Below are 25,709 nucleotides of genomic sequence, written 5' to 3' on the forward strand. Positions count from 1 at the left end.
TTGAGGCTCTGCAGGTGTCATCAGGGATTCTGGGAGGGGTTACTAAGAGTTCCAGAGGGATTAAATAACTTTTTAAAAGTTATTTGAACTTTCTTCTCCATTCAACCCCAGCACAGTGATTAAGCAGCACTGTAAGCAAATAAAAAAAACAACAAAAAAACCCTTTTATTTTATCGTGATAAGAACACATAACAGATCCACCCTCTTAACAAAATTAACAAATTTTAAACGTTCTGTAAAGTATTTTGACTACAGGTACAATATTTTACAGCAGATCTCTAGGGCTTATTCACCTTGCTTAATTAAACTTTATGCCTATTTGTTAGTAACTCCCCATTTCACCCTTCCTTCAGCCCTAGAAGTTACCATCCTATTCTTTGATTCTATGAATTTGACCATCTTAGATGGTTGATATAAACTGAATCATGCAATATTTCTCTTTCTGTCACTGGCTTATTTCACTTATCAAAAGAGTGAAAAGGCAACCTACAGAATGGAAGAAAATATTTACAAACCATATATTTGAGAAGGAGGTTAATCTCCAAAATATGAGGAACTCCTGTAACTCAATAGCAAAAAACCCAATGATCTAATTAAGAAATGGGCAGAAATAGGCATTTCTCCAAAGAAGACATACAAATGAAACAGACATATGAAATGGCCAACAGACATATGAAAAAATGCTCAGTCACTAATCCCCAGAAAAAATGCAAATCAGAATCACAAGATACCACCTTACACCTGTCAAGATAGCTGTTATAAAACAACAAAAGACCAGCATTGGTGAGAATGTGAAGAAATTGCAGCCTTTGCACACTGTTGGTGGGAATTGAAAACAGCACAGCCACAATGGCAAACAGTATGGAGGTTCCTCAAAATAAAACAAAACAAAATTAAAAATAGAACTCTCATATGATCCAGCAATCTCACTTCTTGGTATTTATCCAAAAGAACTAAAGTCAGTATCTTGAAGATATTCCATGTTCACTGCAGTATTATTCACAACAGCCAAGATATGGAAACAATCTAAATGTCTATCTATAAATGAACAGCTAAAGAACGTGTGATATATCCATACAATGGAATATTATCCGCCTTTTAAAAAAGAAGGAAATTCTGCAATATATGACCGCATGGATGAACTTGGAAGATAAAGATCATCTTTTAAAAGAAAGAACAAACTATTTATTACATACTACTTGAGCATTATTTGATGGAATATTCCAGAAAGGAACCATAATGCTCACGATAGCTCTTGAGCACCTTTCTAATTATTTTAGTGTTCTCATCTACTCTTTCCAGTATGTTATTGAATGATTACTATGTCCAGGGCACCTGGGTGGCTCAGTTGGTTAAGGGTCTGACTCTTGATTTTTGCTCAGGTCATGATCTCAGGGTGGTAAGATCCAGTCCTGGCATCCAGCTCCATGCTGAGTGTGGAGTCTGCTTAAGATTCTCTCTCTTGCTTGCTCTCTGCCCCTTTCCCCTTCCCACACCCTACCCCCGGTAGCACACACTCTCTCTAAAATAATAAATAAATAAAAGTAAAATCTACAATTACTACATTCCCCCTGTAATGTGGCAAAAGTCTCCAAAATGATTTTGATGGTTGTGCAGAGTAAGGATATATGCTATGGGGAAGGATGATGGACAGTTTCGTACACTTCATTAATCAGATTTTCAAAATCTTTTAAAATCATGTCTTGTAAACTGTAATGGAAATTGTTATCATCATGATCTCCTTGCTTTTCTTACTCTGATTTCCCAGAATTCTTTTTCAATCTCTCTCTCACATGCACATACACATATATATCTTTACCTTTAAAATAAGTATAATCATATTCATAATCAAACCCAAAATAAGTGCTGTTGAAATGATTTGCATTGTCCCTTCATTAATGTTGTGGAACAATCGTTAGCTCATTCCTATATTTTTAAAAAGTCAAATCTGTGATTTTGCTCTATACTCCTAAAAGCAAAGAGTATGGTTTTACCTTGTTTAAGTTGGAATCTTTTAATTTTATTTATTTATTTGAGAGAGAGAGAGAGGAAGAGAATGATAGAAAGCATGAGCTGGGAGAGGGAGGAGAAGACTCCCCACCAAGCAGGAGCCCAACACCAGCTCGATCCCAGGACCCGGGGATCATGACCTGAGCCAAAGCAGACACTTAACTGACTGGTCACCACAGGTTCCCCTGAAATCTTTTATCTATTAGAAAACAGTGATTATCTATGTTTTCTCACAGGTCTAAAATACTATTTCAGTTCTTTCAGTGCTAACAATTTCCTTGAGCTGAGTCATTTTTAGGGATTTCAGTTCTAACATTTGTGCTCATAGGATAGAGCTGCTAGACCCAGATGCTGAGTCCCCAGCAGAAGCCATGCTGGGAATTGAAGCGAAGCATCCTATAATACTCCAGAGATTCGTGGCAAAAGTGCTTGATAACTGCAGCCCATTGTCAAAGAGGTTGTTCTCCATTTGCTGTTTCTCCCGCAATCATGTAATCTAGTTAAGTAAATCGAGTTTATTGACCATAAATCAATGATCCTGAAGCACTAGCGAATATCTTGGTTGCTTTAAATATATTCCTTGTTAAACTCTTTTTTTTTTTTTCTTTTAAGATTTTATTTATTTGAGAGAGAGAGAGAGCACGCGCATGAGAGAGCACAAGCAGTAGAGAGGGAAGAGCAGGCTGGCCATTGAGCAGGGAGCTCGATACAGGACTCAACCCCAGGACCTGGGATCATGACCTGAGCTGAAGGTGGCCGCTTAACTGAGCCACTCAGGAATCCTACTCTTTTATCTCCAGTGTGGTAAATTCTTAATTAGGAGGCTGCCATACTTGTCAAAGTGATTTGAATAGTAACAGACGGAAGTAAAAATGAATGTTTACTTTTTTCCCCTCAGGAATATTGTGCATATATTATTGTATGTGTGAGCTAGCATGTTTTATAATTTTAAAAAGCATCTGGAGTTTCCTAGAGTTTTGTAAAAGTGAGTTCAGTTTTCTAATATAGTTTGAAATTATTTTTATGAGATAAAAACGTGGGTTGCTAAAAAGAGACACTTGGATGGCTCAGTTGGAAGAGCATGCAACCCTTGACCTTGGGGTCATGAGTTTGAGCCTCATGTTGGGTGTAGAGGTACCTTAAATAAATAAACCTAAAAAAAACTTTGGGTAGGTGAGATGTATTGGATAAGAATAACATCACCCAACTAACTATATCTATCAGAAAGAATATCACTCATCTGTCTTACTTATTTTATTAGTCATTCAAGAGAATAGAAGAGTTCCTAGATTTAATCACTTGGTTTATTCTTTAAATGCCACATATGGACAGTGTGGTTCTTTACTTACATCCTGCCAGAGAAGCACTGGGGAGACCAGGTCAATGCCATCAGCGATTAAAAGACCATATGAAACATACGAATGCCCTGTTGTTTTCTCTGTTCATAGCAAGATCAGGCTGTCTGAGGAAATCCACTCTGGAATCCAGCTGCTCTGAGAAGGTCAACACCACTTAACTTATCTGATTGAGACCTAAGCTCAGACAAATCTATCCAGAGGCCTTAAGGCTAAACTCAAGAAACATCTTAAGTGCTGGTAAACACAAGGTGAAACTGCTTGGGACTTGTGTTACTGAAAAGCATTTTCTTTTCCCAGTCATACCCCAATTATGTGTTTCAACTTCTCTGATCAGATTTGGGAGACATTTAAATATTGATTAAACCCTAAGATATCATGGGACACCAGGCTGGCTCAGTGGGTGGAGCGTGTGACTCTTGCTCTTGGGGTAGTGAGTCTGCGCCCTAACTTGGGTGTAGAGTTTACTTAAAAAAAAGAAGAAGAAGACGAAGAAGAAGAAGCAGCCTAAGACACCTCAAGAAATTGAACACCAACTCAAAGGTAAAGTTCCAGAGTGAGGGTAGCTAGGGGGCTCAGTTGGATAGGCATCTGCCTTCAGCTCAAGTCATGATTTCAGGTTGCTGGGATGGAGTCCCACATAGGGCACTTCACCCAATCTCTCTGCCCCGCCCTCTGCTTATGCTCTCTCACTCTCTGTCAAATAAATAAAATCTTAAAGAAAAGGAAAAAAAACCCTAAAACAAAAAGAAAAATGAATTTAAAAATCATAAAAACACAGAAGCAGAGATATTTCCCAAGGAAATGTTAGCTGTCTGTTGAGAGAGGATAGAAAATATTACAGAGAAGAGAAATACAGAGCTTCTAAGGTGATGAAAACAGTTTTTGAAAATAGAGAGGATAGTTGCATAGCATTGTAAATGTAATTGAGGCCACTGAAGATAAAAATCACATTTAAAATGGTTAAAATGGCAAATTTTGTGTTACACATATTTTTTTAAAGATTTTATTCATTTATTTGACAGACAGAGATCACAAGTAGGCAGAGAGGCAGGCAGAGTCGGGTTGTGGGGGGGAGCAGGCTCCCCGCTGAGCAGAGATCCCGATGCGGGGCTCCATCCCAGGACCTTGAGATCATGACCTGAGCTGAAGGCAGAGGCTTAACCCACTGAGCCACCCAGGCACCCCTGTGTTACATATATTTTACAATTAAAAAACGCCAGTAATCGAATACACCAGATACCACTGAATTGCACACTTTAAGTGGGTGAGTTGTATGAAATGTGAATGAATATCTTGCTAAAAAAAATGTCATGAAGAAAAAGAGAATCGAACTCCCTGAGAGAAAAAGACCACAATGTATAATAGTCCTCGCCTTCCAGTTTTCATTTTTTAGGAATTTGATTTGATTTGCTTCTTCCTACATAGTACTATACTTCCCTGGCAAGTGTCCCATTTTAATCTACATTGGGAGGAAACAGGATGGCAAAATATTGCTGCTGTTGGAATATGAAGCTTATTTATTTTAGCACTGTGGCTTCTAGAAATCTTGTTTTTATCCTTCCAATATTTTTTTAAAAAGATTTTATTTAGTTATTTGACAGAGAGAGAGAGACACAGCAAGAGAGGGAACACAGCAGAGGAGTGGGAGAGAGAGAAGCAGGCCTCCCACTGAGCAGGGAGCCCGATGCGGGGGTTGATGCAGGGGTCCATCCCAGGACCCTGGGATCATGACCTGAGCCTAAGGCAAATGCTTAACAACTGAGCTACCCAGGCACCCCTTCCTTCCAATATTTAGAAGAATCATGTGGAACACTAGCGGGTGGTCTTTTTGTTGTCTTATCAAGATGGCGTTTTGGACAGCAATAGAAATCCAGTCACCTGAAGGAAAAAAGTTAACCCTGATTCGTTGTGCTTTGGGTCAGTTTTTCCCCCAAACTCTGACAACATGAAAGTAGCTATTGGCAATTGACTTTGTAGAGAATTCCTCATTGGTAAAGTTAGAGTCTTTTCAGGAGCTTTAAGGATGGTGGTCCTGAGACTGAATTTGCCCTAGGTGACAAATCAGAATCTAGCTATCTGGGGAAAATGCCACAGTGATTATGACTCGTAGATTCTATTCAGTGACCTCTCAAATTTCTATAATCCCCCAATTCATTAAAATCCATCAACAATTTTAATGTTTGCCAATTTAAAAATTTTCCTCTTAAATTTTATATATCATATCCAATTTCATCAATTGTTTCCACCCTATCATGAAACAGACGACATACGGAGCAATGCTGCCAGGTGAGAAAACAACTTATCTGTCACGTAAGGTAAGTGTAATACTTTCACCACCATTTCTCAAGTTCCTAAGAAGGATTAAAACTCCACCAAGGATGGAGCTTTGTTTGTTATACTGTTTGGTTTTGCTGTGCAACTTTTGTTTTCTATCTAGGACAATTCACCCAGGAACACTCCATATAAGAGGGAGGAGGCAGGCGTAGAGGAGGATGAACAGGAAGAGAAGAGTCATTTAATAATTTATCAAGATAAATAATGCTGCTCAGGTTGTATAAAGAATAAAGCCAGGCTTAACAGTGAGTACAGGGCACTTGGATGTTTTAATTATGGTTCTAAAGGAAATTATTAGGAGAGAAAAATTTTGCCTTAGATAATTATTTCTTATTTTAATTTTTTTCTTGAGATGTTACTGATTTTTTCAAAAATACTGAGGAATTCAAAAACAGAAGGTCACAAATTCTTCTCTAGGACAAATGTATTCTGTTCCTAATGATTCTTCTGGAACCATAGTCAATGAAATCATCCTGAACACAATAGTGTTTGTTCTGGGATAGACTTTCTGATTTCTCATTCTGAGACAAATAAAGACTGAAGAATTGAAACCAAGAAATGTTTCTCCTAAACAAACTGCACTGTTTGAAAGCTTTTCTTCTTAGCTGAGCTGAAGTAGTTGATGTAGTAGTTATTTTTAACTGGGAACAGAACATTTATTTTGGAAAATGTTCAGATCCCTAATTTCATAATGAGGAGAAATACATACTTTGGATGAAAGACTATGAAACTGCAGTTTCCCCATCAACACGTAGGTCCAGGATCTTCAACAGACAATAACGATATAGTTTTTATGAATGAAAGCCCTCTAGAAGCCATGAAGTCTTAACCTGGATGACCTGTACCAATACCGGAAGAAACAAGGTGCTTGACCTCATCAAGGTATTGTATGTTTTCCTGCTCACAGACAACATTTCCTCATAAATAATGAGCTCACATGATGTCAAATGGATTCTATTGTGTTTATTGGTTATTACCTTTATTAAACAATGTTAGCCATGTCAGATGATTAAAAAACAACTAATATTCTTGGAATATGTGCATCCTATATAATGATATAAATGGATCCAGTCTTTCATCATAGCAGTGAATTTTCAGGTTGCACAAAGATAAGTAGCTCATATTCCAAATACGACAATCACTTCCAGGTTAATAATCATCCAGCGCAATTCATAACGTCTCTATTATATAGTGGTGTGTATAAAACTTACAGAGTTTAGCACAAAGCCAATACAAACAGGAAAGTATCATTCTAATTGTTACTGAAGTGCTAAAGGTGGGTGTCGGCGATGGGTATCCTCCTGAGTTCTACGATCTGGGAGTCAGTCAAGGTGCCTCCCTCCTGGCTGCCTTGACCAGATTCATTATCACTGACACTGAGACCAGCACCTGTAATAGAAAAAGATAAACACAAAACTCTCCACCATTAGTGCTGTGAATTAAGGGTCAAGTTACATCAAGCTGACATGTGTTTATTTCTATTACAGTGGTGAATAGTGAGTTATACATTTTGAAAAAAACAAAACAAAACAAAACATTATTTTTTTAAGTAGGCTCCGCACCGAAAATGGGGCTTGAACTTGCCATCCTGAGATCAGAAGTTGCATGCTCTACCGATTGAGCTAGCCAGGTGCCCCCTGACTAAGCATTATTGTACCTAACAATTATCGGCCTGTAATGAAATTCTCTTTGGTAGTTTTTGTAAGTGAAAAGTAATTTCTAAAGACCCAATTTTGGGTTCTCGAACTTTTCTGTTTCCACATGGTTGACAGGTGTAACATATTCCCAAGAACTGCAATTTTTAACTAGGAGCATATTAAAGTAAAAAAGATCAGGCAGGTTATAGGAATTTTTCAGGAGGGTAGGGTTTGCTGTTAGAAAACTGAGTCTCCAACCCCACGTGACTGAACCTAGTAGGGCCTTCGGCCGAGACTCAGTGTGGGCAGTGATCTGAGAAGAAAGACACGCATTGACAACAAAGCTGTCATATCAGCGCCTAGAAGACACTGGCTCTGAACGACTCAGATCTGATCCCCAGATAAAAATAATTGCGTAACACAGTACCAGAACAGAATCATACACAAATCCCACAAGGCTAGCTGTTAATACAGATAGTGCCCAGAATCTTTGTTTTGAGGAAGCTCCACTATTCACTACTCTTCTTAACAGTTCAGAATCATTCAGAGAATTTAACGCTGTGCCCAAGTAATACCTCATTCTTTTCTTCCCCAACGTGCAGAGGACCACAAATTCTCATGTTCTCTTGCTCGCTCTCTCTCTCTCTCTCTCTCTCACACACACACGCACACAAACACAGAATGGGGATGTGGTCACAGGGTGTGCTGCTGGGTTGAATCAACAGAGATTACGGCTCCCACTCCTCCCCCTATGCAGGGCACGAGCCTCTGCAAACAAGAAGGCAAATGAACAACCAGTGGCTGGGTGGCTGAGACTTTCCTTTCTGTTTGAGAAAGGCAGTGCTGCAGAGTCGGTAGCTGTGGGAGGATGGTGAATTAGCTCTTCTTAACCTATTTGGGGATGAAAGCAAGAGCCCACTACTGCGTCTTCCAGCCAAGCCCTTCCTCTTCTGGGTCCATCTTTCCCAACCTCTCCATGAAAGGCCGCTGCTGAAACCCATCTCCACACCCTTTGCTTCTAGGAAAATGCACTTGCCCATGTCATCCTCTGATCTGCTGGCTTTTCCCAGAGAGTTCTTGTGCTTCCTTCCGAATCTCTTCCTCCTGGGTCACCATGGGAGGCCCTGTCTTCAGCCCTTGCTTCCAGGCCCACAGCATCTGCCTGACCTCTGCCTGCTCTCTAGCCTCGTCTCACTACTATTACACCTCTGCGTGACATGCCCATCTTATCCCCCGCCACCTCAATCTGGGTGCCTCCGTTCTTCCTGTCAGTATCACCTCTGCTGTCATCTCTGCTACCCATAGAAACATGGTGATTCTCTTTTGAGATGTTTGACTCCCTCATATCTTTAGACCATCTAGCTTGTAGGACAGTGCCCACCCAGCACACTGTTCGTGTTCTGTAAACGTCTGCTGAGTGTATTAATAAACTATGCTCTGCATTCTAGTTCTTACCAATGTCTCTCCCAAGCCTTATTGCCTGTTCTGTTCCTCGGATGCATTCCACATTCCATGCCCTCTCCTTCCTAAGAACAAACAGTTCCTATTGCCTACTGCATCAAGCCTGGAGCCCTATGCATTGGCCTTCAGAAACTTCCTAATCTGGCTCTACCCTACCAAATAGACATACTTCAACCCAGGCCTGTTGGAAGTCTTCCTCAGTGTGATCAGGTCTCGTGTCTGGTCTTGCACGTTCACATTAATTGCCAGAGTGTCCTCCTGCTCGTCCATTGAGGCCCATTTTCATATCCTTCCATAGATGGTTCTTGCACCTTCCTTCAAAACAGGGAGGTGGGGGATGCAGTCTTTGAAAAGAAAGGTCCTAGTTTATACCTGAAAAGCAGGTGAATCACATCCCTTTTATTCTCTTAAACTGCCCCGCTTTGAATGATAAATTATATGGTATCTCCCCAGATAAGTATATATGCCATGGAGCAAAATGTGTGACAAACACCCGAGGACTCTTTCCTTCTGTTAGGAATACTAACCTAACACTGCCAATGACAATATTTTAAAAAATTTAGTTAGTTGCCAAAATTAATATATTTAGTATTAAAAAAAAATCAGGTTTTTGGTTTCTCTTGAAAAAGCGGAGGGCAACACTAGGCCTACATTTTCTAGATGGCAAAAAAAAAAAAAAAAAAAAAGGCACCCAAAACATGGATCTGGCAGTACCGTCTGTTTGCATCCAGTCCACATGAATCACTCATGGTATTTGCTTGGCCCCTGAAAGTCACATTTGAGTCTGCCACTACGTCTTAGGAGAACTAAGTGGAAGAAGCTCAGTGGATTGGGAAGACACTGGCCACTCTCTAAGAAGGTAAGCGGGCCCTGAGGTGGATAGCAGCTTAATCCAGGTGAGAAGGAACAAAAGGGCTACGTAACAAAGTTGCCCAAAATGGGATCAACTATGGAGAAGCAGGGAGGACAACACGATTACCATCATGGCAGAGTGGGGCTTAATGAGTGAATGCGTATCAGCTCCCACCGACTTTGTGTCTGCCTGCTGCAGATCTCATCAGGAAGACAGAAGTGTTTGCCCGCCATCTTGACAAAGCCCACTAGAAAGAAGTTCTGTACTGGAAGCCTGTTGAGCAGACAGCAAGGGACAGAGTGAACTGGGCTGGAAGGTTTAACATGGGGTGCAGCTTTACAAGTAATGGGTGTCTCCGGCATGTTTAGTAGCCCAGAGCCCCGTGAAATGTCACGAAGTTCTAGATACAGCTTGCCCCGGAATTACCACATCTACATGACCCAGCTCCTCCTCCTTCTCAGTTTCTGCCCAGCTGAAATAAATGCATATTACTCAAATTTTCATCCCTCTTTGAGACTCAGAAAGGGCCCATATTATACATGTTAATAACACGGCAGACTGGGAACATAGTCCCAGGTTCTTTGCTCTTTGTTTTTTTTGTTTGTTTTGGGTTTTGTTGTTGTTGTTTTATTTTTAATCGTTTTACAAAGATTTTGTTTATTTATTTGAGAGAGACAGAGATAGTGACAGCACAGGCAGGGAGGAGAGGGAAAAGCAAGTTTCCCGCTGAACAGGGAGCCCAGAGTGGGACTCCATCCCAGGATCCCGGGATCATGATCTGAGTTGAAGGCAGATGCTCAATGGACTGAGCCACCCAGGCTCCTATTGTTATTGTTTTAAAGATTTTATTTATTTATTGGAGAAAGAGTGAGAGAGCATGTGTGAGAGAGCATAAGTGGTGGCGAGGGAGAAGCAGGCTGCCTGTTGAGCCAGGAGCCTGACCCATAGCTTGATAACAGGACCCCAGGATCATGACCTGAGCCCAAGGCAGATACTTAACTGACTGAGCCACGCACTCTCCTCTTGGCTCTTTGTAACAAATAAATAATTTTGCAGTGAGTATCATGATTTTTTTTTGAAAGGTATTTTTTTTTCTGCTTAAATTTTAAGTAAAAATTCAAGAAAAATCCAGTAACTGTGGTAATAGTTACTTTTCCATATAATAGATAGAAAGGTAAAAGCAAAGGAATTAGAAGTGATATTTTATATTCTTCTAGTACCTTTCCTTTCTTCAACATTTTAACACACTTAGTTAGGAAAAGGATGTTTATTAGTCTTATTTTACAGATGCAGGGATTGCTTGGGGATCAGATGTGTTCACTGAGTGGCTAGGTCACCCAGCAGGGAAGTTGCAGAATGCAGATATCCTGACCTATCCTGGTCTTCTGACCCCAAATGTAAGGCGTTTTCTTCTAGATCATACTGCCTCTTGTGGCGGCTGTTCTAATTGTGTTACTTCCTTGTCCCCATAGGCTGTGAGTATTCAACTTTGTAGAATACATTGCAAACCTTCTTGGCTCATTTTCCAGCTCTTACACTCCCATTCCTACTTCACTTTCTAGTCATGGTGCAATGAACACTGGTGTTTCAGAATACATTATGAACATGTAAAATAGTTTTTAAGTTGGGGCACCTGAGTGCCTCAGTTGTTTAAGTGTCTGCCTTCAGCTCAGGTCATGATCCCAGGGTCCTGGGTTGGAGTCCCATACCAGGCTCCCTGCTCAGTGGGGAACCTGCTTCTCCCTCTACCATAACCCTGCACCTGCTCATGATCATTCTCTCTCTCGAATAAATAAAATCCTTAAAAATAAATAGTTCTTAAGCATAACAATAAGCTGAACCCAACAAATAATACATACAATGAGATACTGAACTTCAACTCTGCCAGATACTGGTAGATTCTTAACATAAATAATCTCTAAACTCCATGAAAACTTACCAGCTAATTATAATAACTCTTTTTAAAAAGATATTATTTATTTATATATTTGAGAGAGAGTGAGTGAGAGAAAGAGAGCACAAGCTTGGGGAAAGGCAGAGGGAGAGGCAGACTCCCCACTGAGCAGGGAACCCGATGTGGGGCTCGATGCCAGGACCCTGGGAACATGACCCGAGCTGAAGGCAGAGGCTTAATCAACTGAGCCACCCAGGTGCCCCTAATTATAATAACTCTTATTTGCTAAATGAAGAAACTTAAATTTTGAGTCCCTTGCTGAAAATCACACAGATAGTAGACTCCAGAACTAGGATGCCAACACAGGGCTCTCTGATCCCAAGGCCCATTCCTATTTTCTACAGATTTTTCAAATGTGATAGTGATACAACCATCATTCTCCTTCAGTCTTTTTTTGGAAGAAAAAAAAAAAATCTTTCTATATTCCAAAGTGGGCTCTTCCACTTTGACGCCCATTTAACTTTGCTTAGCACACTGGTCTCTAGAAATTTTTTAAGTTAAATAAGTCATTGTGGTTTTATGTGATCTATCTGAAGGAGAAATTTATTAATGAGTTCTTAGAGGAGTTTGAGTATTTAGGCCTTGATTCTGAATGTTTTCATTTCTGTTCAAGGATCTGTCCTCTATTTTCTTCTGACTGAAAAATAAATCATTTGAAGTTTCCAATAAAGAAATGTTAACCATGACATTCATGTCCTTGGCCTGAGGAAAAAAACCAGGAAGCTAAGGGACTAGGGAAGATAGGGAATCAGATTAGTATTTCTGGGAGAAGCCTTCTGTGAAGAAGATCCTGTTTCTAAGCCCAATATACTCCAAGCTTGACATCCTCTAGAGTCTTGTCAGCTTTTGATCAACGTAAAAGTCTAGTCATTGACTGGGGTGCCTTGGTGGTTCAGTGGGTTAAAGCCTCTGCCTTCGGTTCAGGTCATGATCCTAGGGTCCTGGGATCGAGCCCCGCATCAGGCTCTCTGCTCCGCGGGGAGCCTGCTTCCCCCCTCTCTCTGCCTACTTGTGATCTCTGTCAAATAAATAAATAAAATCTTAAAAAAAAAAGTCTAGTCATTGAGCTGACCATTCCACTTCATAAATCTAATACTACATAATGCTCCAGATCAGTAGCTCTGAACTTCTTTATAAAGCGCCTGAAGCAATAGGATTCCTTTAACTTGTGGTACGTGAGGGTTTTTTTAAAGGGTCCACGGTGGTGTGAGGACAGATTTAAGAAAATGTATTCCTAGATCTTTAACTTCTATGTGCCCTTTTTTTTTAAGTTTATTTATTTGTTTAAGTCACCTCTATATCCAGCGTGGGGGTTGAACTCATGACTTCAGGATCAAGACTCAAGTCATTCCTTCAGTTGAGCCAGACAAGCACCTGAATGTGCAATCTTTTGATGAGCTTTTGATAATTAGTCAAACATTTACATTTTATTTTATTATTTTTTTAAAGATTAATTTATTTTAGAGAGAGCCTGCAAAAACGCTCATGGTGGGTGGGGGTGGAGAGACAGAGGGAAAGGGGGAATAGAGAGAGAAAGAGAGAGAGAGAGTGGAACCCCATGTAGGTCTTGATCTCATGGCCTGAGCAGAAATTAAGAGTCAGATGCTCAAAAAACTGAGCCACCTAAGTGCTCCTCAAAACGTTAAATATTTTAAAAACCAATGTTGATTTATTCAATTATAGACTAATAATAATTGTAATAACAATAAAAAAAAGAAAGAGAGAGGGAGAGAGAGCGAGCACAGGCAGACAGAATGGCAGGCAGAGGCAGAGGCAGAGGGAGAAGCAGGCTCCCTGCCGAGCAAGGAGCCTGATGTGGGACTCGATCCCAGGACGCTGGGATCATGACCAACTGAGCCACCTAGACGTCCCCAAAAAAGAAAAATTCTAACACTTTATATATAGTCTTATGGTCACAGGAAAACTTTAAGTTTCCATTTATATACATGGTTTGTTTGAGAGAAGTTGTTTTGAGTGAGTGAAGAGCAAATGAATTTCAAGCATAAAATATATTACATTAAGATAAAATTCTGCGATGGAGTGGAATGGGAATATAAGTTCAAGAAGAAGTGATAATGATACAAAATTTCCAACTGTAGAAGAAAAGCCTGCTCCATATGTATTTTAAAACAAAATGAATATGGGGTGCCTGGATGGCTCAGTTGGTTGGGCATCTGACTCCTGATTTTGGCTCAGGTCATGGTCTCAAAGTCATGGGATCTAGCCCATGCTGAGATGGGAGTATGCTTGAGATTCTCTCTTTCCCTCTCCCTCTGCCCCTTCCCCTGCTCTCTCTCTCCCCACCCCCAATAAATAAATAAATAAAATCTTTAAAAAATGAAATGAATAATAATGTATAGCAAATTGCTATGATATTTAGACTCCTTTGAATTAGTTTAAAAGAATAATGTAAAATTTTCATTTTTAAACACTAAAATTTATAATATAGTAGAAGTTATACTATTTGATACTATTTCAACTTATGATGAAAATCTTTAGATGTTTATTAAATATATGTAAAGGGTTACATATATTACAACTTTTCAAAGTTGTTTAAGGTTGTTTTTTTTTTTTAAGATTTTTATTTATTTGACACAGAGAGAGATCACAAGTAGGCAGAGAGGCAGGCAGAGAGAGATGACGAAGCAGGCTCCCCGCTGAGCAGAGAGCCCAATACAGGGCTCGATCCCAGGACCCTAAGATCATGACCTGAGCCGAAGGCAGAGGCTCAACCTACTGAGCCACCCAGGCACCCCTTGTTTAAGGGTTTAAATGAAAAGACCTGGAAGACCCACTGTTCCCAGTACCAGACTTATAGTGGCCAATGATTAAAGCAGAACTGTGATAGATCAAGGTTTGTAAACCTGACAATCATGGAGGCCAGCTCGGTTAGCATAAACAAGCAACACAGGTCTGGTGAGCACTGGACAAATCAAAGAGCTCATGCTCTGTCTATTGTGGGTGGCCATTACTCAACTCTAGTCAAGGAGATTTTAAGATTGTGCTAGATTTTAGGTACTCTGTTACTAGATTTTTTTTTTTTTTTAAGAGATTCAGGCTTTTATGGAATATCTCTAAATTTTTTTAAGATTTTATTTTATTTTTTCTTAAGTAACCTCTACATCCAATGTGGGGCTCTAACTCATGAGCCTGAGATCCAGCATCACATGCTTTACTGTTGAGACTGTGAGGCGCCCTGGGATATCTCTCGATTCTTGAAATTTGGGCTTAAAAATTGTTAAAAAGATCTGGGCCTATGTGTCGACTGTAAATTCAGCTGTACACAGAACGGCATGGGAACAGCTCCTTTGATTTGATTATATCCTATGATGAAGTGACTTGGGGGTGATACTTGATTATTATAGTACCTTTTCTAAAAATAGAGGGAACCAATGTTAGAGACTGTTATTTCGATCTTTGTAAGTATTTATTTCCTAAAGAGTTTAAGTGAGCTCCAAGGAACGCTAAACTCATCTATAAGTAAGTCATTCCATACATTCCTGAACTGAATGCATTTAATACTTGTTATATATATAGAACCCACATCTAATTTAATTATGCTGCAAGAATTCATTGTATGTTTCCAGCGTCTTAACACCAACAACTGACTACTTTGGAGTGCTGGGGATGTAATCTTCCCCGAGAATTGTTAGCAATCTGAAAACTCCTTTTTAGTGCTAATGTCAGTGAGCATTTGAGGAAGTTTCTCATGCCCTCCTTCATGAAACTTCTCTTTTTTTCTTTCTCACTATGCTGCAGTTTCCTCTGTGGGGCCCTCTTCTATTCACTTTTTTTAAAAAAATTATTTTTTTTCTAGAGAAAGTGAGCATGCAAGCATGGGGTGGGGGGGAGGGAGGGGCAGAAGAAGGGGCAGAGGGAGAGAGAGAAGAATCTCAAGCAGACCCCGTGCTGAGCCGGGAGCCCAATGCTGGGCTCGATCTCATAACCCTGAGATCATGACCTGAGCTGAAATCAAGAGCTGGACGCTTAACCAACTGAGCCACCCAGGCCACCCTATTCACTCTTTAAAGGAGATATCTTCCAGGAGGCTCTTCCGAGGAGGAGGAAGGGCTTCTTCTGTCTCCTCTCCCTTCCTCACCTCTTTCCTTTTTTCCTTCTCTCTCTCCTTCACTCTCCTAAGATGAAACTCATCCAACGCCAGAGCTTCGAATAGAGTCTCTGCACTGATGCACATCAAACCGACATCTCCAACCCTGAACCCTCAGCTAAGATCCTTCAACCCTGAATATTTAAGAACCCAGGCCTAACAACCAATACTTCTAAATCTGAACTCATCAGTTTCCCCCTGAAACACACGCACAAACAAATGCTCTTTATACAATTCCTCAGCCGCTCAGGAGCTTTTGCTGACTGTCCTCTCAGTGCTCCCTCAGCTTTCCTCTTGCGTTCATCCTCTTTTTCTTATTTCTGCTCCCCGAATCTGAGGCCTGAACCTCATTCCCTTGGACAATTGTAATAATCTCCCAGCCTTTCTGGTTTTGCTTCTAAATTTATTCCTCATACTTTTGTAAGAGTTATTTTGCCTCAAAAACCAGTGGGAACATGCCATTCCTCTCCTCAAAAACCTCCATGGCTCACTAGGTTCTATAAAAATCCCACTCCTTAGCATGGCTTCTGAATAGCATTTTAATGTTATGTAAAATACCAGCAAGTGTTCTGCTCCCACAAAATGAATCTATTACTAAATGTGTTCCGGAAACACCAGGTTAAATTAAGTGAAGTGGGTTTCTTTACTCTAGGACTTTTTAGAGCTGCTAAATGCTAATGTGAATTGTGAATCTTTGCAGTTTCCCAAATATACTCAGTCAGAGGATCCTCCCATTGAAGATGACTATAAATATCTCAAGGAGGTTGCTCACTGAAACCCAGTTGGGGAACGACAGTAAATTATTAACCATGCAGGTAAAGTACCTTGCAGGCCCTTCTCCGGCTACCTGGCTCACACTCCCCATCTGCCCTAGCCACACTGCAGTGTGCCTTCTCCCCAGGTACCTGTAAGCCATGCACCTGTAAGCCCCGGGCTTCGCTGATTCTTCTCCCTCAGACTGCAGTGCCTTTCCTCTACTCTTTACCTATCTAAAACCACATATTTTTCACAAATCAACTGAGAGAGTTCAAAAAAATTTTCTTGATCTCTTCAATAAGTAATAACTCTTTTCACTACTTACTTACCCTTCCTTATGTTATGTTTGTTTGAATGTCCATTCCTCCAAGCAAACTCTAAGTTCAATTTTTCATCCATCCATCCATCCATCCATCCATTCATTCATTCATTTTCCAACAGTATCTACCAAAGTTTTGCCAAGTGCCAAGCACTATTCTTAATACTGGGATATTTAGTAAAAAGCATTTTCAATAATTATCTTAATAGGTTCATCAGAGTATGAACGTATCTTCTTGCTTGCTTGTACATCTAGAAATGAAAAGGTCACTGAATGTTTTATAACAGTGGCAGTTTGAGATGTTTCTGAAGAAAAACAATAAAAGGAAAAAACTGCAGAGTGCCTGGGCTGGCTCAAACAGCAGAACATGTGTCTTTTGATCCCAGTGTTATAAGTTTGAGCCCTACATTGCAGGGTTGAATTTACTTAATAAAAAAAATTAAGAAAAAAGAAAAGAAAAAACTCTGCATATTTGATTTGAAAACAATCAACCATCCTCTGGGGTCACAGATTGAGTGGGGTTGAACATGTAGGAGGAGCCAATAAAATACGATGTATAATGGCGCTTGGAAAATGGTAGAAGTACATGTGGTCCATTATATTGCCTTTGACATTTTTTGCTTCAGAGACACTCCAGGTCTCTTTGGCAGGTCAGAGGCGAAACTCTCCAAGTGAGATCCCTACCAGATCGTCTTACAATTCTGAAGTTGTCTCAGTGGTATCTTGGTGTTACATCAAGATTCCAGGACAGAGATATTTACATTCAGAGTATGCTTTTTTCTTAAGAAAAAATTGTAAATTATTTTTAGGTTGTGTTATATTTGGTGCCAAGAGCAAAATATCCCAAAGTATGGCTGGGATTAGGCATGGGTCATGAGAATCAGGATGTGCTAAGGCAGACTAACTATCCTTCTTTTGCAGCTTCATGGGAAGATGATACAAACTGCAGCATAACAAGAGTGCCTACTTCTAATGTGGTTTGTGGATTCATACATACCAGTTTTTAATGCAAATATCAAGTCATCAAACTCCTGAGACTCTTCATCGGCTATTAATGACCCTTGGCCATATCCTCCAGAGGAAGAGAACGTGGCGCCATTCTGTGGACCTGGCTTCAAGTCGGGGCTGGCCTGACTGGCTTGTTGGAAGGATGCTCTCTCCCAGTCAGGTGGTACCTTTTTGAGGTAGGATGGGGAGAAAAGGATAGCGTAATATCAATACACACCTATTTACTCTGGTATCTACTTTATCTCCACATTGTCATTACAGAGACCACGTGAAGGGACTGGTGAATTGTTCAGAATTAAAACCTTTAATATTACTTTTGGTCCTTAGAGACAACTAGTCTGGTGATTCTAAACAATTTCTCTATAAGAATTACTTGTAGATTTCTATGCTGTCATGTGGGGGGAAAGAATATTATTATGATTTTTAAGTTTTTATTTACTTATTTGACAGAGACAGGCACAAGCAGGAACACAAGCAGGGGGAGTGGAAGAGGGAGAAGCAGGCTGCCCACCAAGCAGGGAGCCCGATGCGGGGCAAGAAAATTATTTTTTGAACCCAAACAACACGTTTTACTTTTTTGTGGGATGTATGCAAAGAAAACTGTTAAGAATTTAAGAACCAGAGTGGAGGGAAATTGGGAGGTGGACAAAATAGGGAAAGGGGAGTAAAACTTCCAGTTATAATATAAAGATCCACATAATCATTGGATTAAATGATTAAAAAGATAATTCTTTTTTTTTTTTTGAGATTTTATTTATTTGACAGAGAGAGACACAGAGAGGGGGAACACAAGCAGGGAGAGTGGGAGAGGGAGAAGCAGGCATCCCGCCCAGGGAGCGTGATGCAGGGCTCGATCCCAGGACCCTGGGATCATGACCCTAGCTGAAGGCAGCCGCGCCAACGGCTGAGCCACCCAGGCGCCCCTAAAAAAGACAGTTCTAACTCGAAACGATTAAATATATTCACGTCCCTCTGGGCCACTGATAACCAGTCCCTTAATCCCTCTCCTTTCCTCATGCCTTCCCTTCTCCGCAGGGCTTCCTAGAATGTCTCTGACAGTCCCTCATCTACAGACAGCTGGATCAAGGCCAATTCCAAGCCTCTGAGGAATGCAGAGCACACTTAAGGGTATGCCATTGTGCAACCCCCTCCGCCCCCCACCAGGATCATTCAAGTAGTGGCTCAGGCCCAGGAATTAAACTGTCACAGCTGTTCCCTCCTAACATTAAGGTTTTCTGAGAGACTGCAGCGATGCCTTATATTGAGAAAAGTGACCTGAGGACTGTCGCAATCAACTGAGAGAAGAGTAAACCTTAAAATATTTCATTAAGAAGTGGAACATCTAGACCAGTACTGCCCAACAGAGCTTCCTGTGGTGAAACATATTTTATATCCATGTTCTCCATTATGGCAGCTACCGATCACAAATAGCTACTGAGCACCTGAATGTGGCCAGGGTGAGTGATCAACTGAATTTCAGATGTTTTAAAATCTTACTTCGTTTTTCTTTTTAACCAGCAAATAAAGATAGTTAAATACTAAAAAAAAATAAATAAATAAATAAAAAAAATAAAATCTTACTTCGTTTGAATTTAAACAACCACACATAGCTAATGGCTGTCATATAGCTCAGATCTAGACAGATGCTAGACTGGGTAAACAATCAAGACAAAAAAAAAAATTTTTTTTTTTTTTAAGATTCACTCCTGAATTGCTAGTTCTAAAAATAGCCATTTCTATTGGTATCAACTAGGATGAGAAAATAATTCTGTTTTAAGAATTTAGAAGATATAGAAATAGTATTAGATTTCTAAATATTTAGGGGTCCTGAAATTCTTAAAATTCTTAAATATTGTACTTGTGATCACTTTCTTACCTTAATTTTAACCTGACACGAATAAAATTCCTTTCCACATTAACATGGAGGACAAAAAAATATCACTGAGTAGGTAGATTATCTCTCTACCTACCTATTTACTTACTTACTTATCTATGAACCATTACCTTTTTAGGCAGATGCTATTTGATTTCCTGCCATTTTTCAGGAGGCAAACACAAATACTGTTGCCCTTGGTTCTTTATTATTTTTTTTTATTTCTTATTGTTTTGGAGGGTGGAGGCAAAGGGAGAGATAGAAACTTAAGCAGGCTCCATGCTCAGCGGGGAGCCCTATGCAGGGCTGGATGTTACAACCCCGAGATCACGACCTGAGTGGAAATCAAGAGTCGGAAGCTTAACGGACTGAGCTACCCTGGCATCCCTCCCAGTGGCTCTTTAATAGAGAGGGCACTACGAACTACATAAGGAATGGTACGCAGGCACACCTCGGGCACTACAGAACTTGTCAGGGACCTGCATACCATCTATGCCTGGACAAATGTCTTTAGGTAGTTTAAAAAATCTGAGCGGTGGTCCCAGTGCTATAGGTAGCATTACCGAGAGGTTGGTGACACTGTGATTTAGACACAGGAAAGCAAAACAAGGGGGACAGATGCAGAGGACAATGGGAGGTGGATCTCACAGAGGACGTCCTAGATAGATTTTCTAGTAGTGCTGCTGAAGCCCTCTTCTGAGCTTCTGTCCTAAAATATTTTCGGGTATTTAAATCAAAAAGAGTTATAACCTATTTTCTTTTCACTGAGCTTTTGTTGGGATCGAAGTAATGAGTTGGGATGGGTGAAGAAAGAGAGCTGAGGAAGTATTTTCAGGAAGAACACAGTATTTAAAAAAAAAAAACAACCAAAAACATTTCCGAAGCCGATTCAGTCACCGCCGTGTTAAATTTGGAAGATTCTGAAGAATGCGGTGACAAATTTTGCACTGACTTCCTAGTACCAACCGCTGGTTAGAACAGCTCACAGAACAGGGAAGAAAAAGAATTAGATAACAGGCACGATACCACAGTAAGCCAATCAAATACCACAGATCAGAGGCTGTAAAAGTCATATAGTACCTTTTAACTTTCACTCGTCAGTGTGGCGGGGAAGGGAGGGTGGGGTGGAAGAGCTCTGGGGAGGAGGGAGGGGAGAGCGTCAGCAAGTCCAAGAGCAAGCGCAAGGGCAGGGGCAGGTACCTCCTCCATAGCACTGATAAGATTCTGGGTGGACTTGCTGATTTCCCCTCCAGCAGGAGGCATGCCACTCCCTGGTGTGAAGAAGGCTGTGCTGGGTCCTGGCTGTCCATTCATTTCCACTGTGTAGCTGGCCTTCATGGGACAACACGTCTGGTTGTGCAGAATGAAATAAACCACAAAAACATAAAGTCCCTGCAAGAGAAAATAACACTAGCTTGTTAAAGGAAGTCCAGCTACCGCAGCTGAAAAATAAACGTGGTTCTAAGCAAAGACTATTTTCTATAAGCTGTCTCCAAATTCCACCCCAAGCAGGGAATTACAGAACAAGTTACAAGTCCAGCTTGAGACCCCTGTGAATTTCTGAACGTCACAAAAAAATTATTCAAAGTTATTTGGGAAAACGGCCCTCTGACTAAAATATCATTTTTTTTTCTTTTCTTTTTTTTTTTAAAGGATTTTATTTATTTATTTATTTGACAGAGAGAGAGAGATCACAAAATAGGCAGAGAGGCAGGCAGAGAGAGAAGGGGAAAGTAGGCTCCCCGCTGAGCAGAGAGCCCGAGGTGGGGGCTCCATCCCAGGACCCTGAGATCATGACTTGAGCCGGAAACAGAGGCTTAAACCCACTGAGCCACCCAGGCGCCCCCAAAATCATTTTTTTCCTGATTAAAATCCAAATGACTTTGAAATCTAGCCCTACTAATACATGAAAACAGAACTTCAGAAGTATATCTGATTAGCTGTGTACCTTTTTGAAAGCAAACTTCTTGCCTTCCAAAAAACTACTCTTTTCCCATTGATCTCACTTATTTTTTTTTGTTTTATAGCAAAATGGTTGAAGTGAGGTACTAATGCTCCAACCACCTTGTAGATTTCCAGAAGGGCAGCACTAGTTGAAGCCTTCTGATTTTGTTTATCTATCTCACTAACTATTTTATTTGAAAATACAATCACTGGGGAGAGACTCAGGGGGAATTCTGTGGATTGCGTAATATTTAGCCGGCCTTGCCTCTCAGTCAATGTTACAGGAGACAACAAAGCTGTCTTGTGCATTCTTAAAGATCTGCTGGCCCTTTAAATTCTTTCACAATCCCGTCAAACTCTTGACAATTGCTCTGCTTCCGTCAGAGAGCAACTCAAATTTTGTATTTGTGTCGCAGACATTCCCTACACTGGCTGTCCTTCATGATTTCTACAAGGGTTCTACTGTCTACTTCTAATGGTGCTTCTATAAGGCTTGGTAATTTTGACCTTTATACTCACCCAATAAATTACATTAAATTGTGGCTTTTGTATCTGTTAATCCTGGTGTTTAAGTTTTGGAAGCAAGTAAAAATCTCCTTAGTTATTAAAATTGTTTTTCTAAAAAAGATTTTATTTATTTATTTGACAGGGAGAGACACAGCAAGAGAGGGAACACAAGCAGGGGGAGGGGGAGAGGGAGAAATAGGCTTCCTGCTGAGCAGGCAGCCCAATGTTGGGCTCAATCCCAGGACCCTGGGGTCATGACCTGAGTTGGAAGGCAGATGCTTAACGACGGAGCCACCCAGGCGCCCCTAGTTATTAAATTCTTAAATTAATCTACAAAAATGAAAGCAAGCATTCAGTTTATTAAAGAGGAAGAGGAGTTAATGTTAACATTTTTCATAAGACACAAATAAGTATCTTCATTTGGTGACGTTTGTGTTCTCCCACGGTTCGTGACATTTCTCAGAGTACGGAAGCAATAGAGCAAATAATATGCTTGTGGACTCAAAACTTTTATCTGCTGGTATAAATAGCAAAAACCTACTAGAAAATATTCAAGGCATAAGAATTACAACAAAGTTTTAATGTAAAATTAAAGAACAGTCTGCAAGATAGGCATGCTAATATGTGAGCGCTGTTGCCATTTCTAGATTACTGCCATAAATTAGGTCGTTCTTCCCTTTTTGTTAGAATGACCCCTTCTTCCAGAGTTGGCATCCAATCTATACAACTAACAAATATGTTTTAAAATTAGTGGTTTATCTGCTTAAAAAAAAATATATATATATATGCATATATATATATATATATAAAAGATTTTATTTATTTATTTGACAGGCAGAGATCACAAACAGGCAGAGAAGCAGGCTGAGAGAGAGAGAGAGAGAGAGGAGGAAGCAGGCTCCTTGCTGAGCAGAGAACCCAATGTGGGACTTGATCCCAGGACCCGGAGATCACAACCCGAGCGGAAGGCAGCGGCTTAACCCACTGAGCCACCCAGGCGCCTGATCTGCTAAAAATATTTTTAAATATAATTATTTTAACCACGATATAAAATAAGTAATAGAAACATTTGTTTCCTTTTTAATTAGGATTTTTTTTTTACACTCAACATTAATATTTTAGATTATGTAGGGTAAGTGAATTAGTTTCACATGCAAAGGATGATGTGAACATTAGCAGAAACAAATCTTCCTGAAAACACACATACACATCCAAAATTTTTCTTGTACGAGTAATTTTTCACATGGGTATGACCTAATTACTTTGGCCACAGCAATAGACAAAACAGGAAAAAAATTAAACTGTCAGCCTTAAAACTGTGAGAATGTCACTGATTTATTTCAGGATTTCTCTAAGTGTTACAAAGTGATACGGTAAAAGCTAGATCAGAAAAACAAAAACCATGCTTTAAAATCCATCTCTAAGGACCCATTTGTTAAAACAGCACATTCTCTCTTGTTTGTTTTTATATCTAGCCTTTTGTGCTGCAGGAAAGGAACTGCCTGATGAAAATAACTTGCATGTGAAAACTACATGTGGTTTTTGTTTTTTTTTTCTTAAAAGAATATTTACATATACAGTAAATAACTTGGAATCTTTCAGAGGTACCCCAGGAAACATAAACATTGTTAAAATGGGAAAGAAAAGAATGTTTAAATGCAGATTATGTGACATTTGCCCATTTCCAGCCCAGGCTGGGCAAATATAGAAAAGACCTTCATTATCCAAAGTACTCAGCTGTGCAGATTTCTGACCTCAGAATAAAAACAAGTTCCTTTTCCAAACACTGCATGTTAAATCTCAGGCTTTCCCCTGTATGCTGGTCTATAAAACAATTTAAGAGAGAATCTGGAGTCTCAAGTGTTCAATCCAATAAGCTGACCACCCACTCTGAGCATGGCCAACACTGAGATGCAAAGAGAAAACATCTGATTCCTACTCTCAAGCTGTTCATGAAGACAACAATCTCTTATAAAACAATGGGTTAACTTTTAGAAGCAGGACCTATATAATCTACCTGTTGTTCCTATTCCTTCTTAGGGAAGGCTGCCTGAAGGAAATTTTTTCTGTGCACTGCTGTTTTGATTATTTTGTTGGATCTCCTACTACAAAGATAAAAAATGCTTTCAAAGTCCTTGGATAGATTATATCTGGAGTGAACCATACCCACTATGGCCAATTTTTAATTTTCTTTTTATTCAGGAATTTTAACTTGTTAGCAAACATTCAGTAAGACATAAATGAGATCACAATGTCTAAAGCAGTTAATAAATGCTCTTAACATCATCAAAAGCAAAGTAAGTATAGGAGATTTTAGCTGTTTATCTCAATAATTTTTTAAAAGATTTATTTATTTATTAGAGAGAGAGCACGAGTGCATGTGTGCATGAGTGGGAAGAGGAGCAGAGGGAAAGAACCTCAAGCAAAGGGGCGCCTGGGTGGCTCAGTGGATTAAAGCCTCAGCCTTTGGCTCGGGTTGTGATTCCAGGGTCCTGGGATCGAGGCCTGCGTTGGGCTCTCTGCTCCATGGGGAGCTTGCTTCCTCTTCTCTCTCTCTCTCTGCCTGCCTCTCTGCCTACTTATGATCTCTGTCTATCAAATAAATAAATAAAATCTTTAAAAAAAAAGAATCTCAAGCAAATTCCTTACTGAGCTATAGTGCAGGCTGTGCTCGATCTCAGGACCCTGAGATTCTGACTTGAGCCAAAATCACTTGTCAGTTGCTTGACGGACTAAACTACCCAGGCACCCCTCAATAATTTCTATCAGTTTCATGTGAGGTGGGAAAGAATCAGCACTGTCATTTGACAGATTTGACAGAGAAGAGGTGACAGAGGAGAACTGGGTGAAATGCAAAGCTGATTAAGCTGTCTGCCCCTGGAGGAAGTGAAGTCTTGGGGTTTCACACTGATTTGGAGAACTCATCTTTGATCTGAGAGTGTCTGTCTCTCTCTGAGGACCGTGATACAGCCTTCAAACAGGACCAGTTAATCTTCTCAGGACTTGTAAAAGGCTCTCAGAAGAGGGCAGAATCCAGGTATTCCAACTATAACTGCATGCAATCCTCTTTGTCTCTACCTCTCCATCCTGTGATTCTTTCGGGTTACAAAAACATGGTTCAAATATCAAATGCATTCAATGGACCCATTTAACAGCTACTTGGGCCCATTCCTTTAATTTTACAATTGTCTCTAATTAACGTGAAACGCTAGCTCACTACATATTTTTTCCATGCTCTGAATGTTAGCAAATGGGGGCTTGTGTGACGGACTTCACACTGCGTCCTCCATCAGGGAGCATTAGTGCACACACCCCCAAAATGGCGCTCAGCAGTGCTGAGATTCCCTAGATTAGGAAAATTTCAGAAGTATAAATTGAATTGGGTGGTAGGATTGAGGGACAGAGAAGGGTGGAGGTGGTCATAATAGCAGAAGAGTTTTGGCCAATCATACAGGATAAAAATATGGAGGTGATAATGCCTAGCCTGCCATTAAAACACAAAAAATTAAATCAGTCTAGATACTAAAATGTAAAGTGTATGCTGGGGCCAGCACTTAAACATTTGAGGAATAAAAGGCTAGAGTCCT

The 25,709-nt window shown here is 40.1% G+C and overlaps 1 protein-coding gene across 3 annotated transcripts in view; it reads right to left on the reverse strand.

Moving 5' to 3' along the window:
• Positions 1 to 6,650: 6,650 nt before the first annotated feature.
• The window catches only part of ADGRV1 (adhesion G protein-coupled receptor V1), a 541,343-nt gene continuing 522,284 nt past the window's right edge, over positions 6,651 to 25,709 (reverse strand). For all 3 annotated transcript variants that reach the window (XM_032335763.1, XM_032335762.1, XM_032335765.1), the window contains 3 exons: positions 20,872 to 21,063; positions 17,788 to 17,965; positions 6,651 to 7,091 (listed from right to left, as the gene is read on the reverse strand). In XM_032335763.1, the coding sequence (XP_032191654.1) occupies positions 6,973 to 7,091; positions 17,788 to 17,965; positions 20,872 to 21,063 (489 nt within the window). In that variant the 3' untranslated portion in view covers positions 6,651 to 6,972. The remainder of the gene's footprint in view (positions 7,092 to 17,787; positions 17,966 to 20,871; positions 21,064 to 25,709) is intronic.

The sequence above is a fragment of the Mustela erminea genome, chromosome 3, assembly GCF_009829155.1.
Source record: "Mustela erminea isolate mMusErm1 chromosome 3, mMusErm1.Pri, whole genome shotgun sequence".
NCBI classification, from domain to species: domain Eukaryota; kingdom Metazoa; phylum Chordata; class Mammalia; order Carnivora; family Mustelidae; genus Mustela; species Mustela erminea.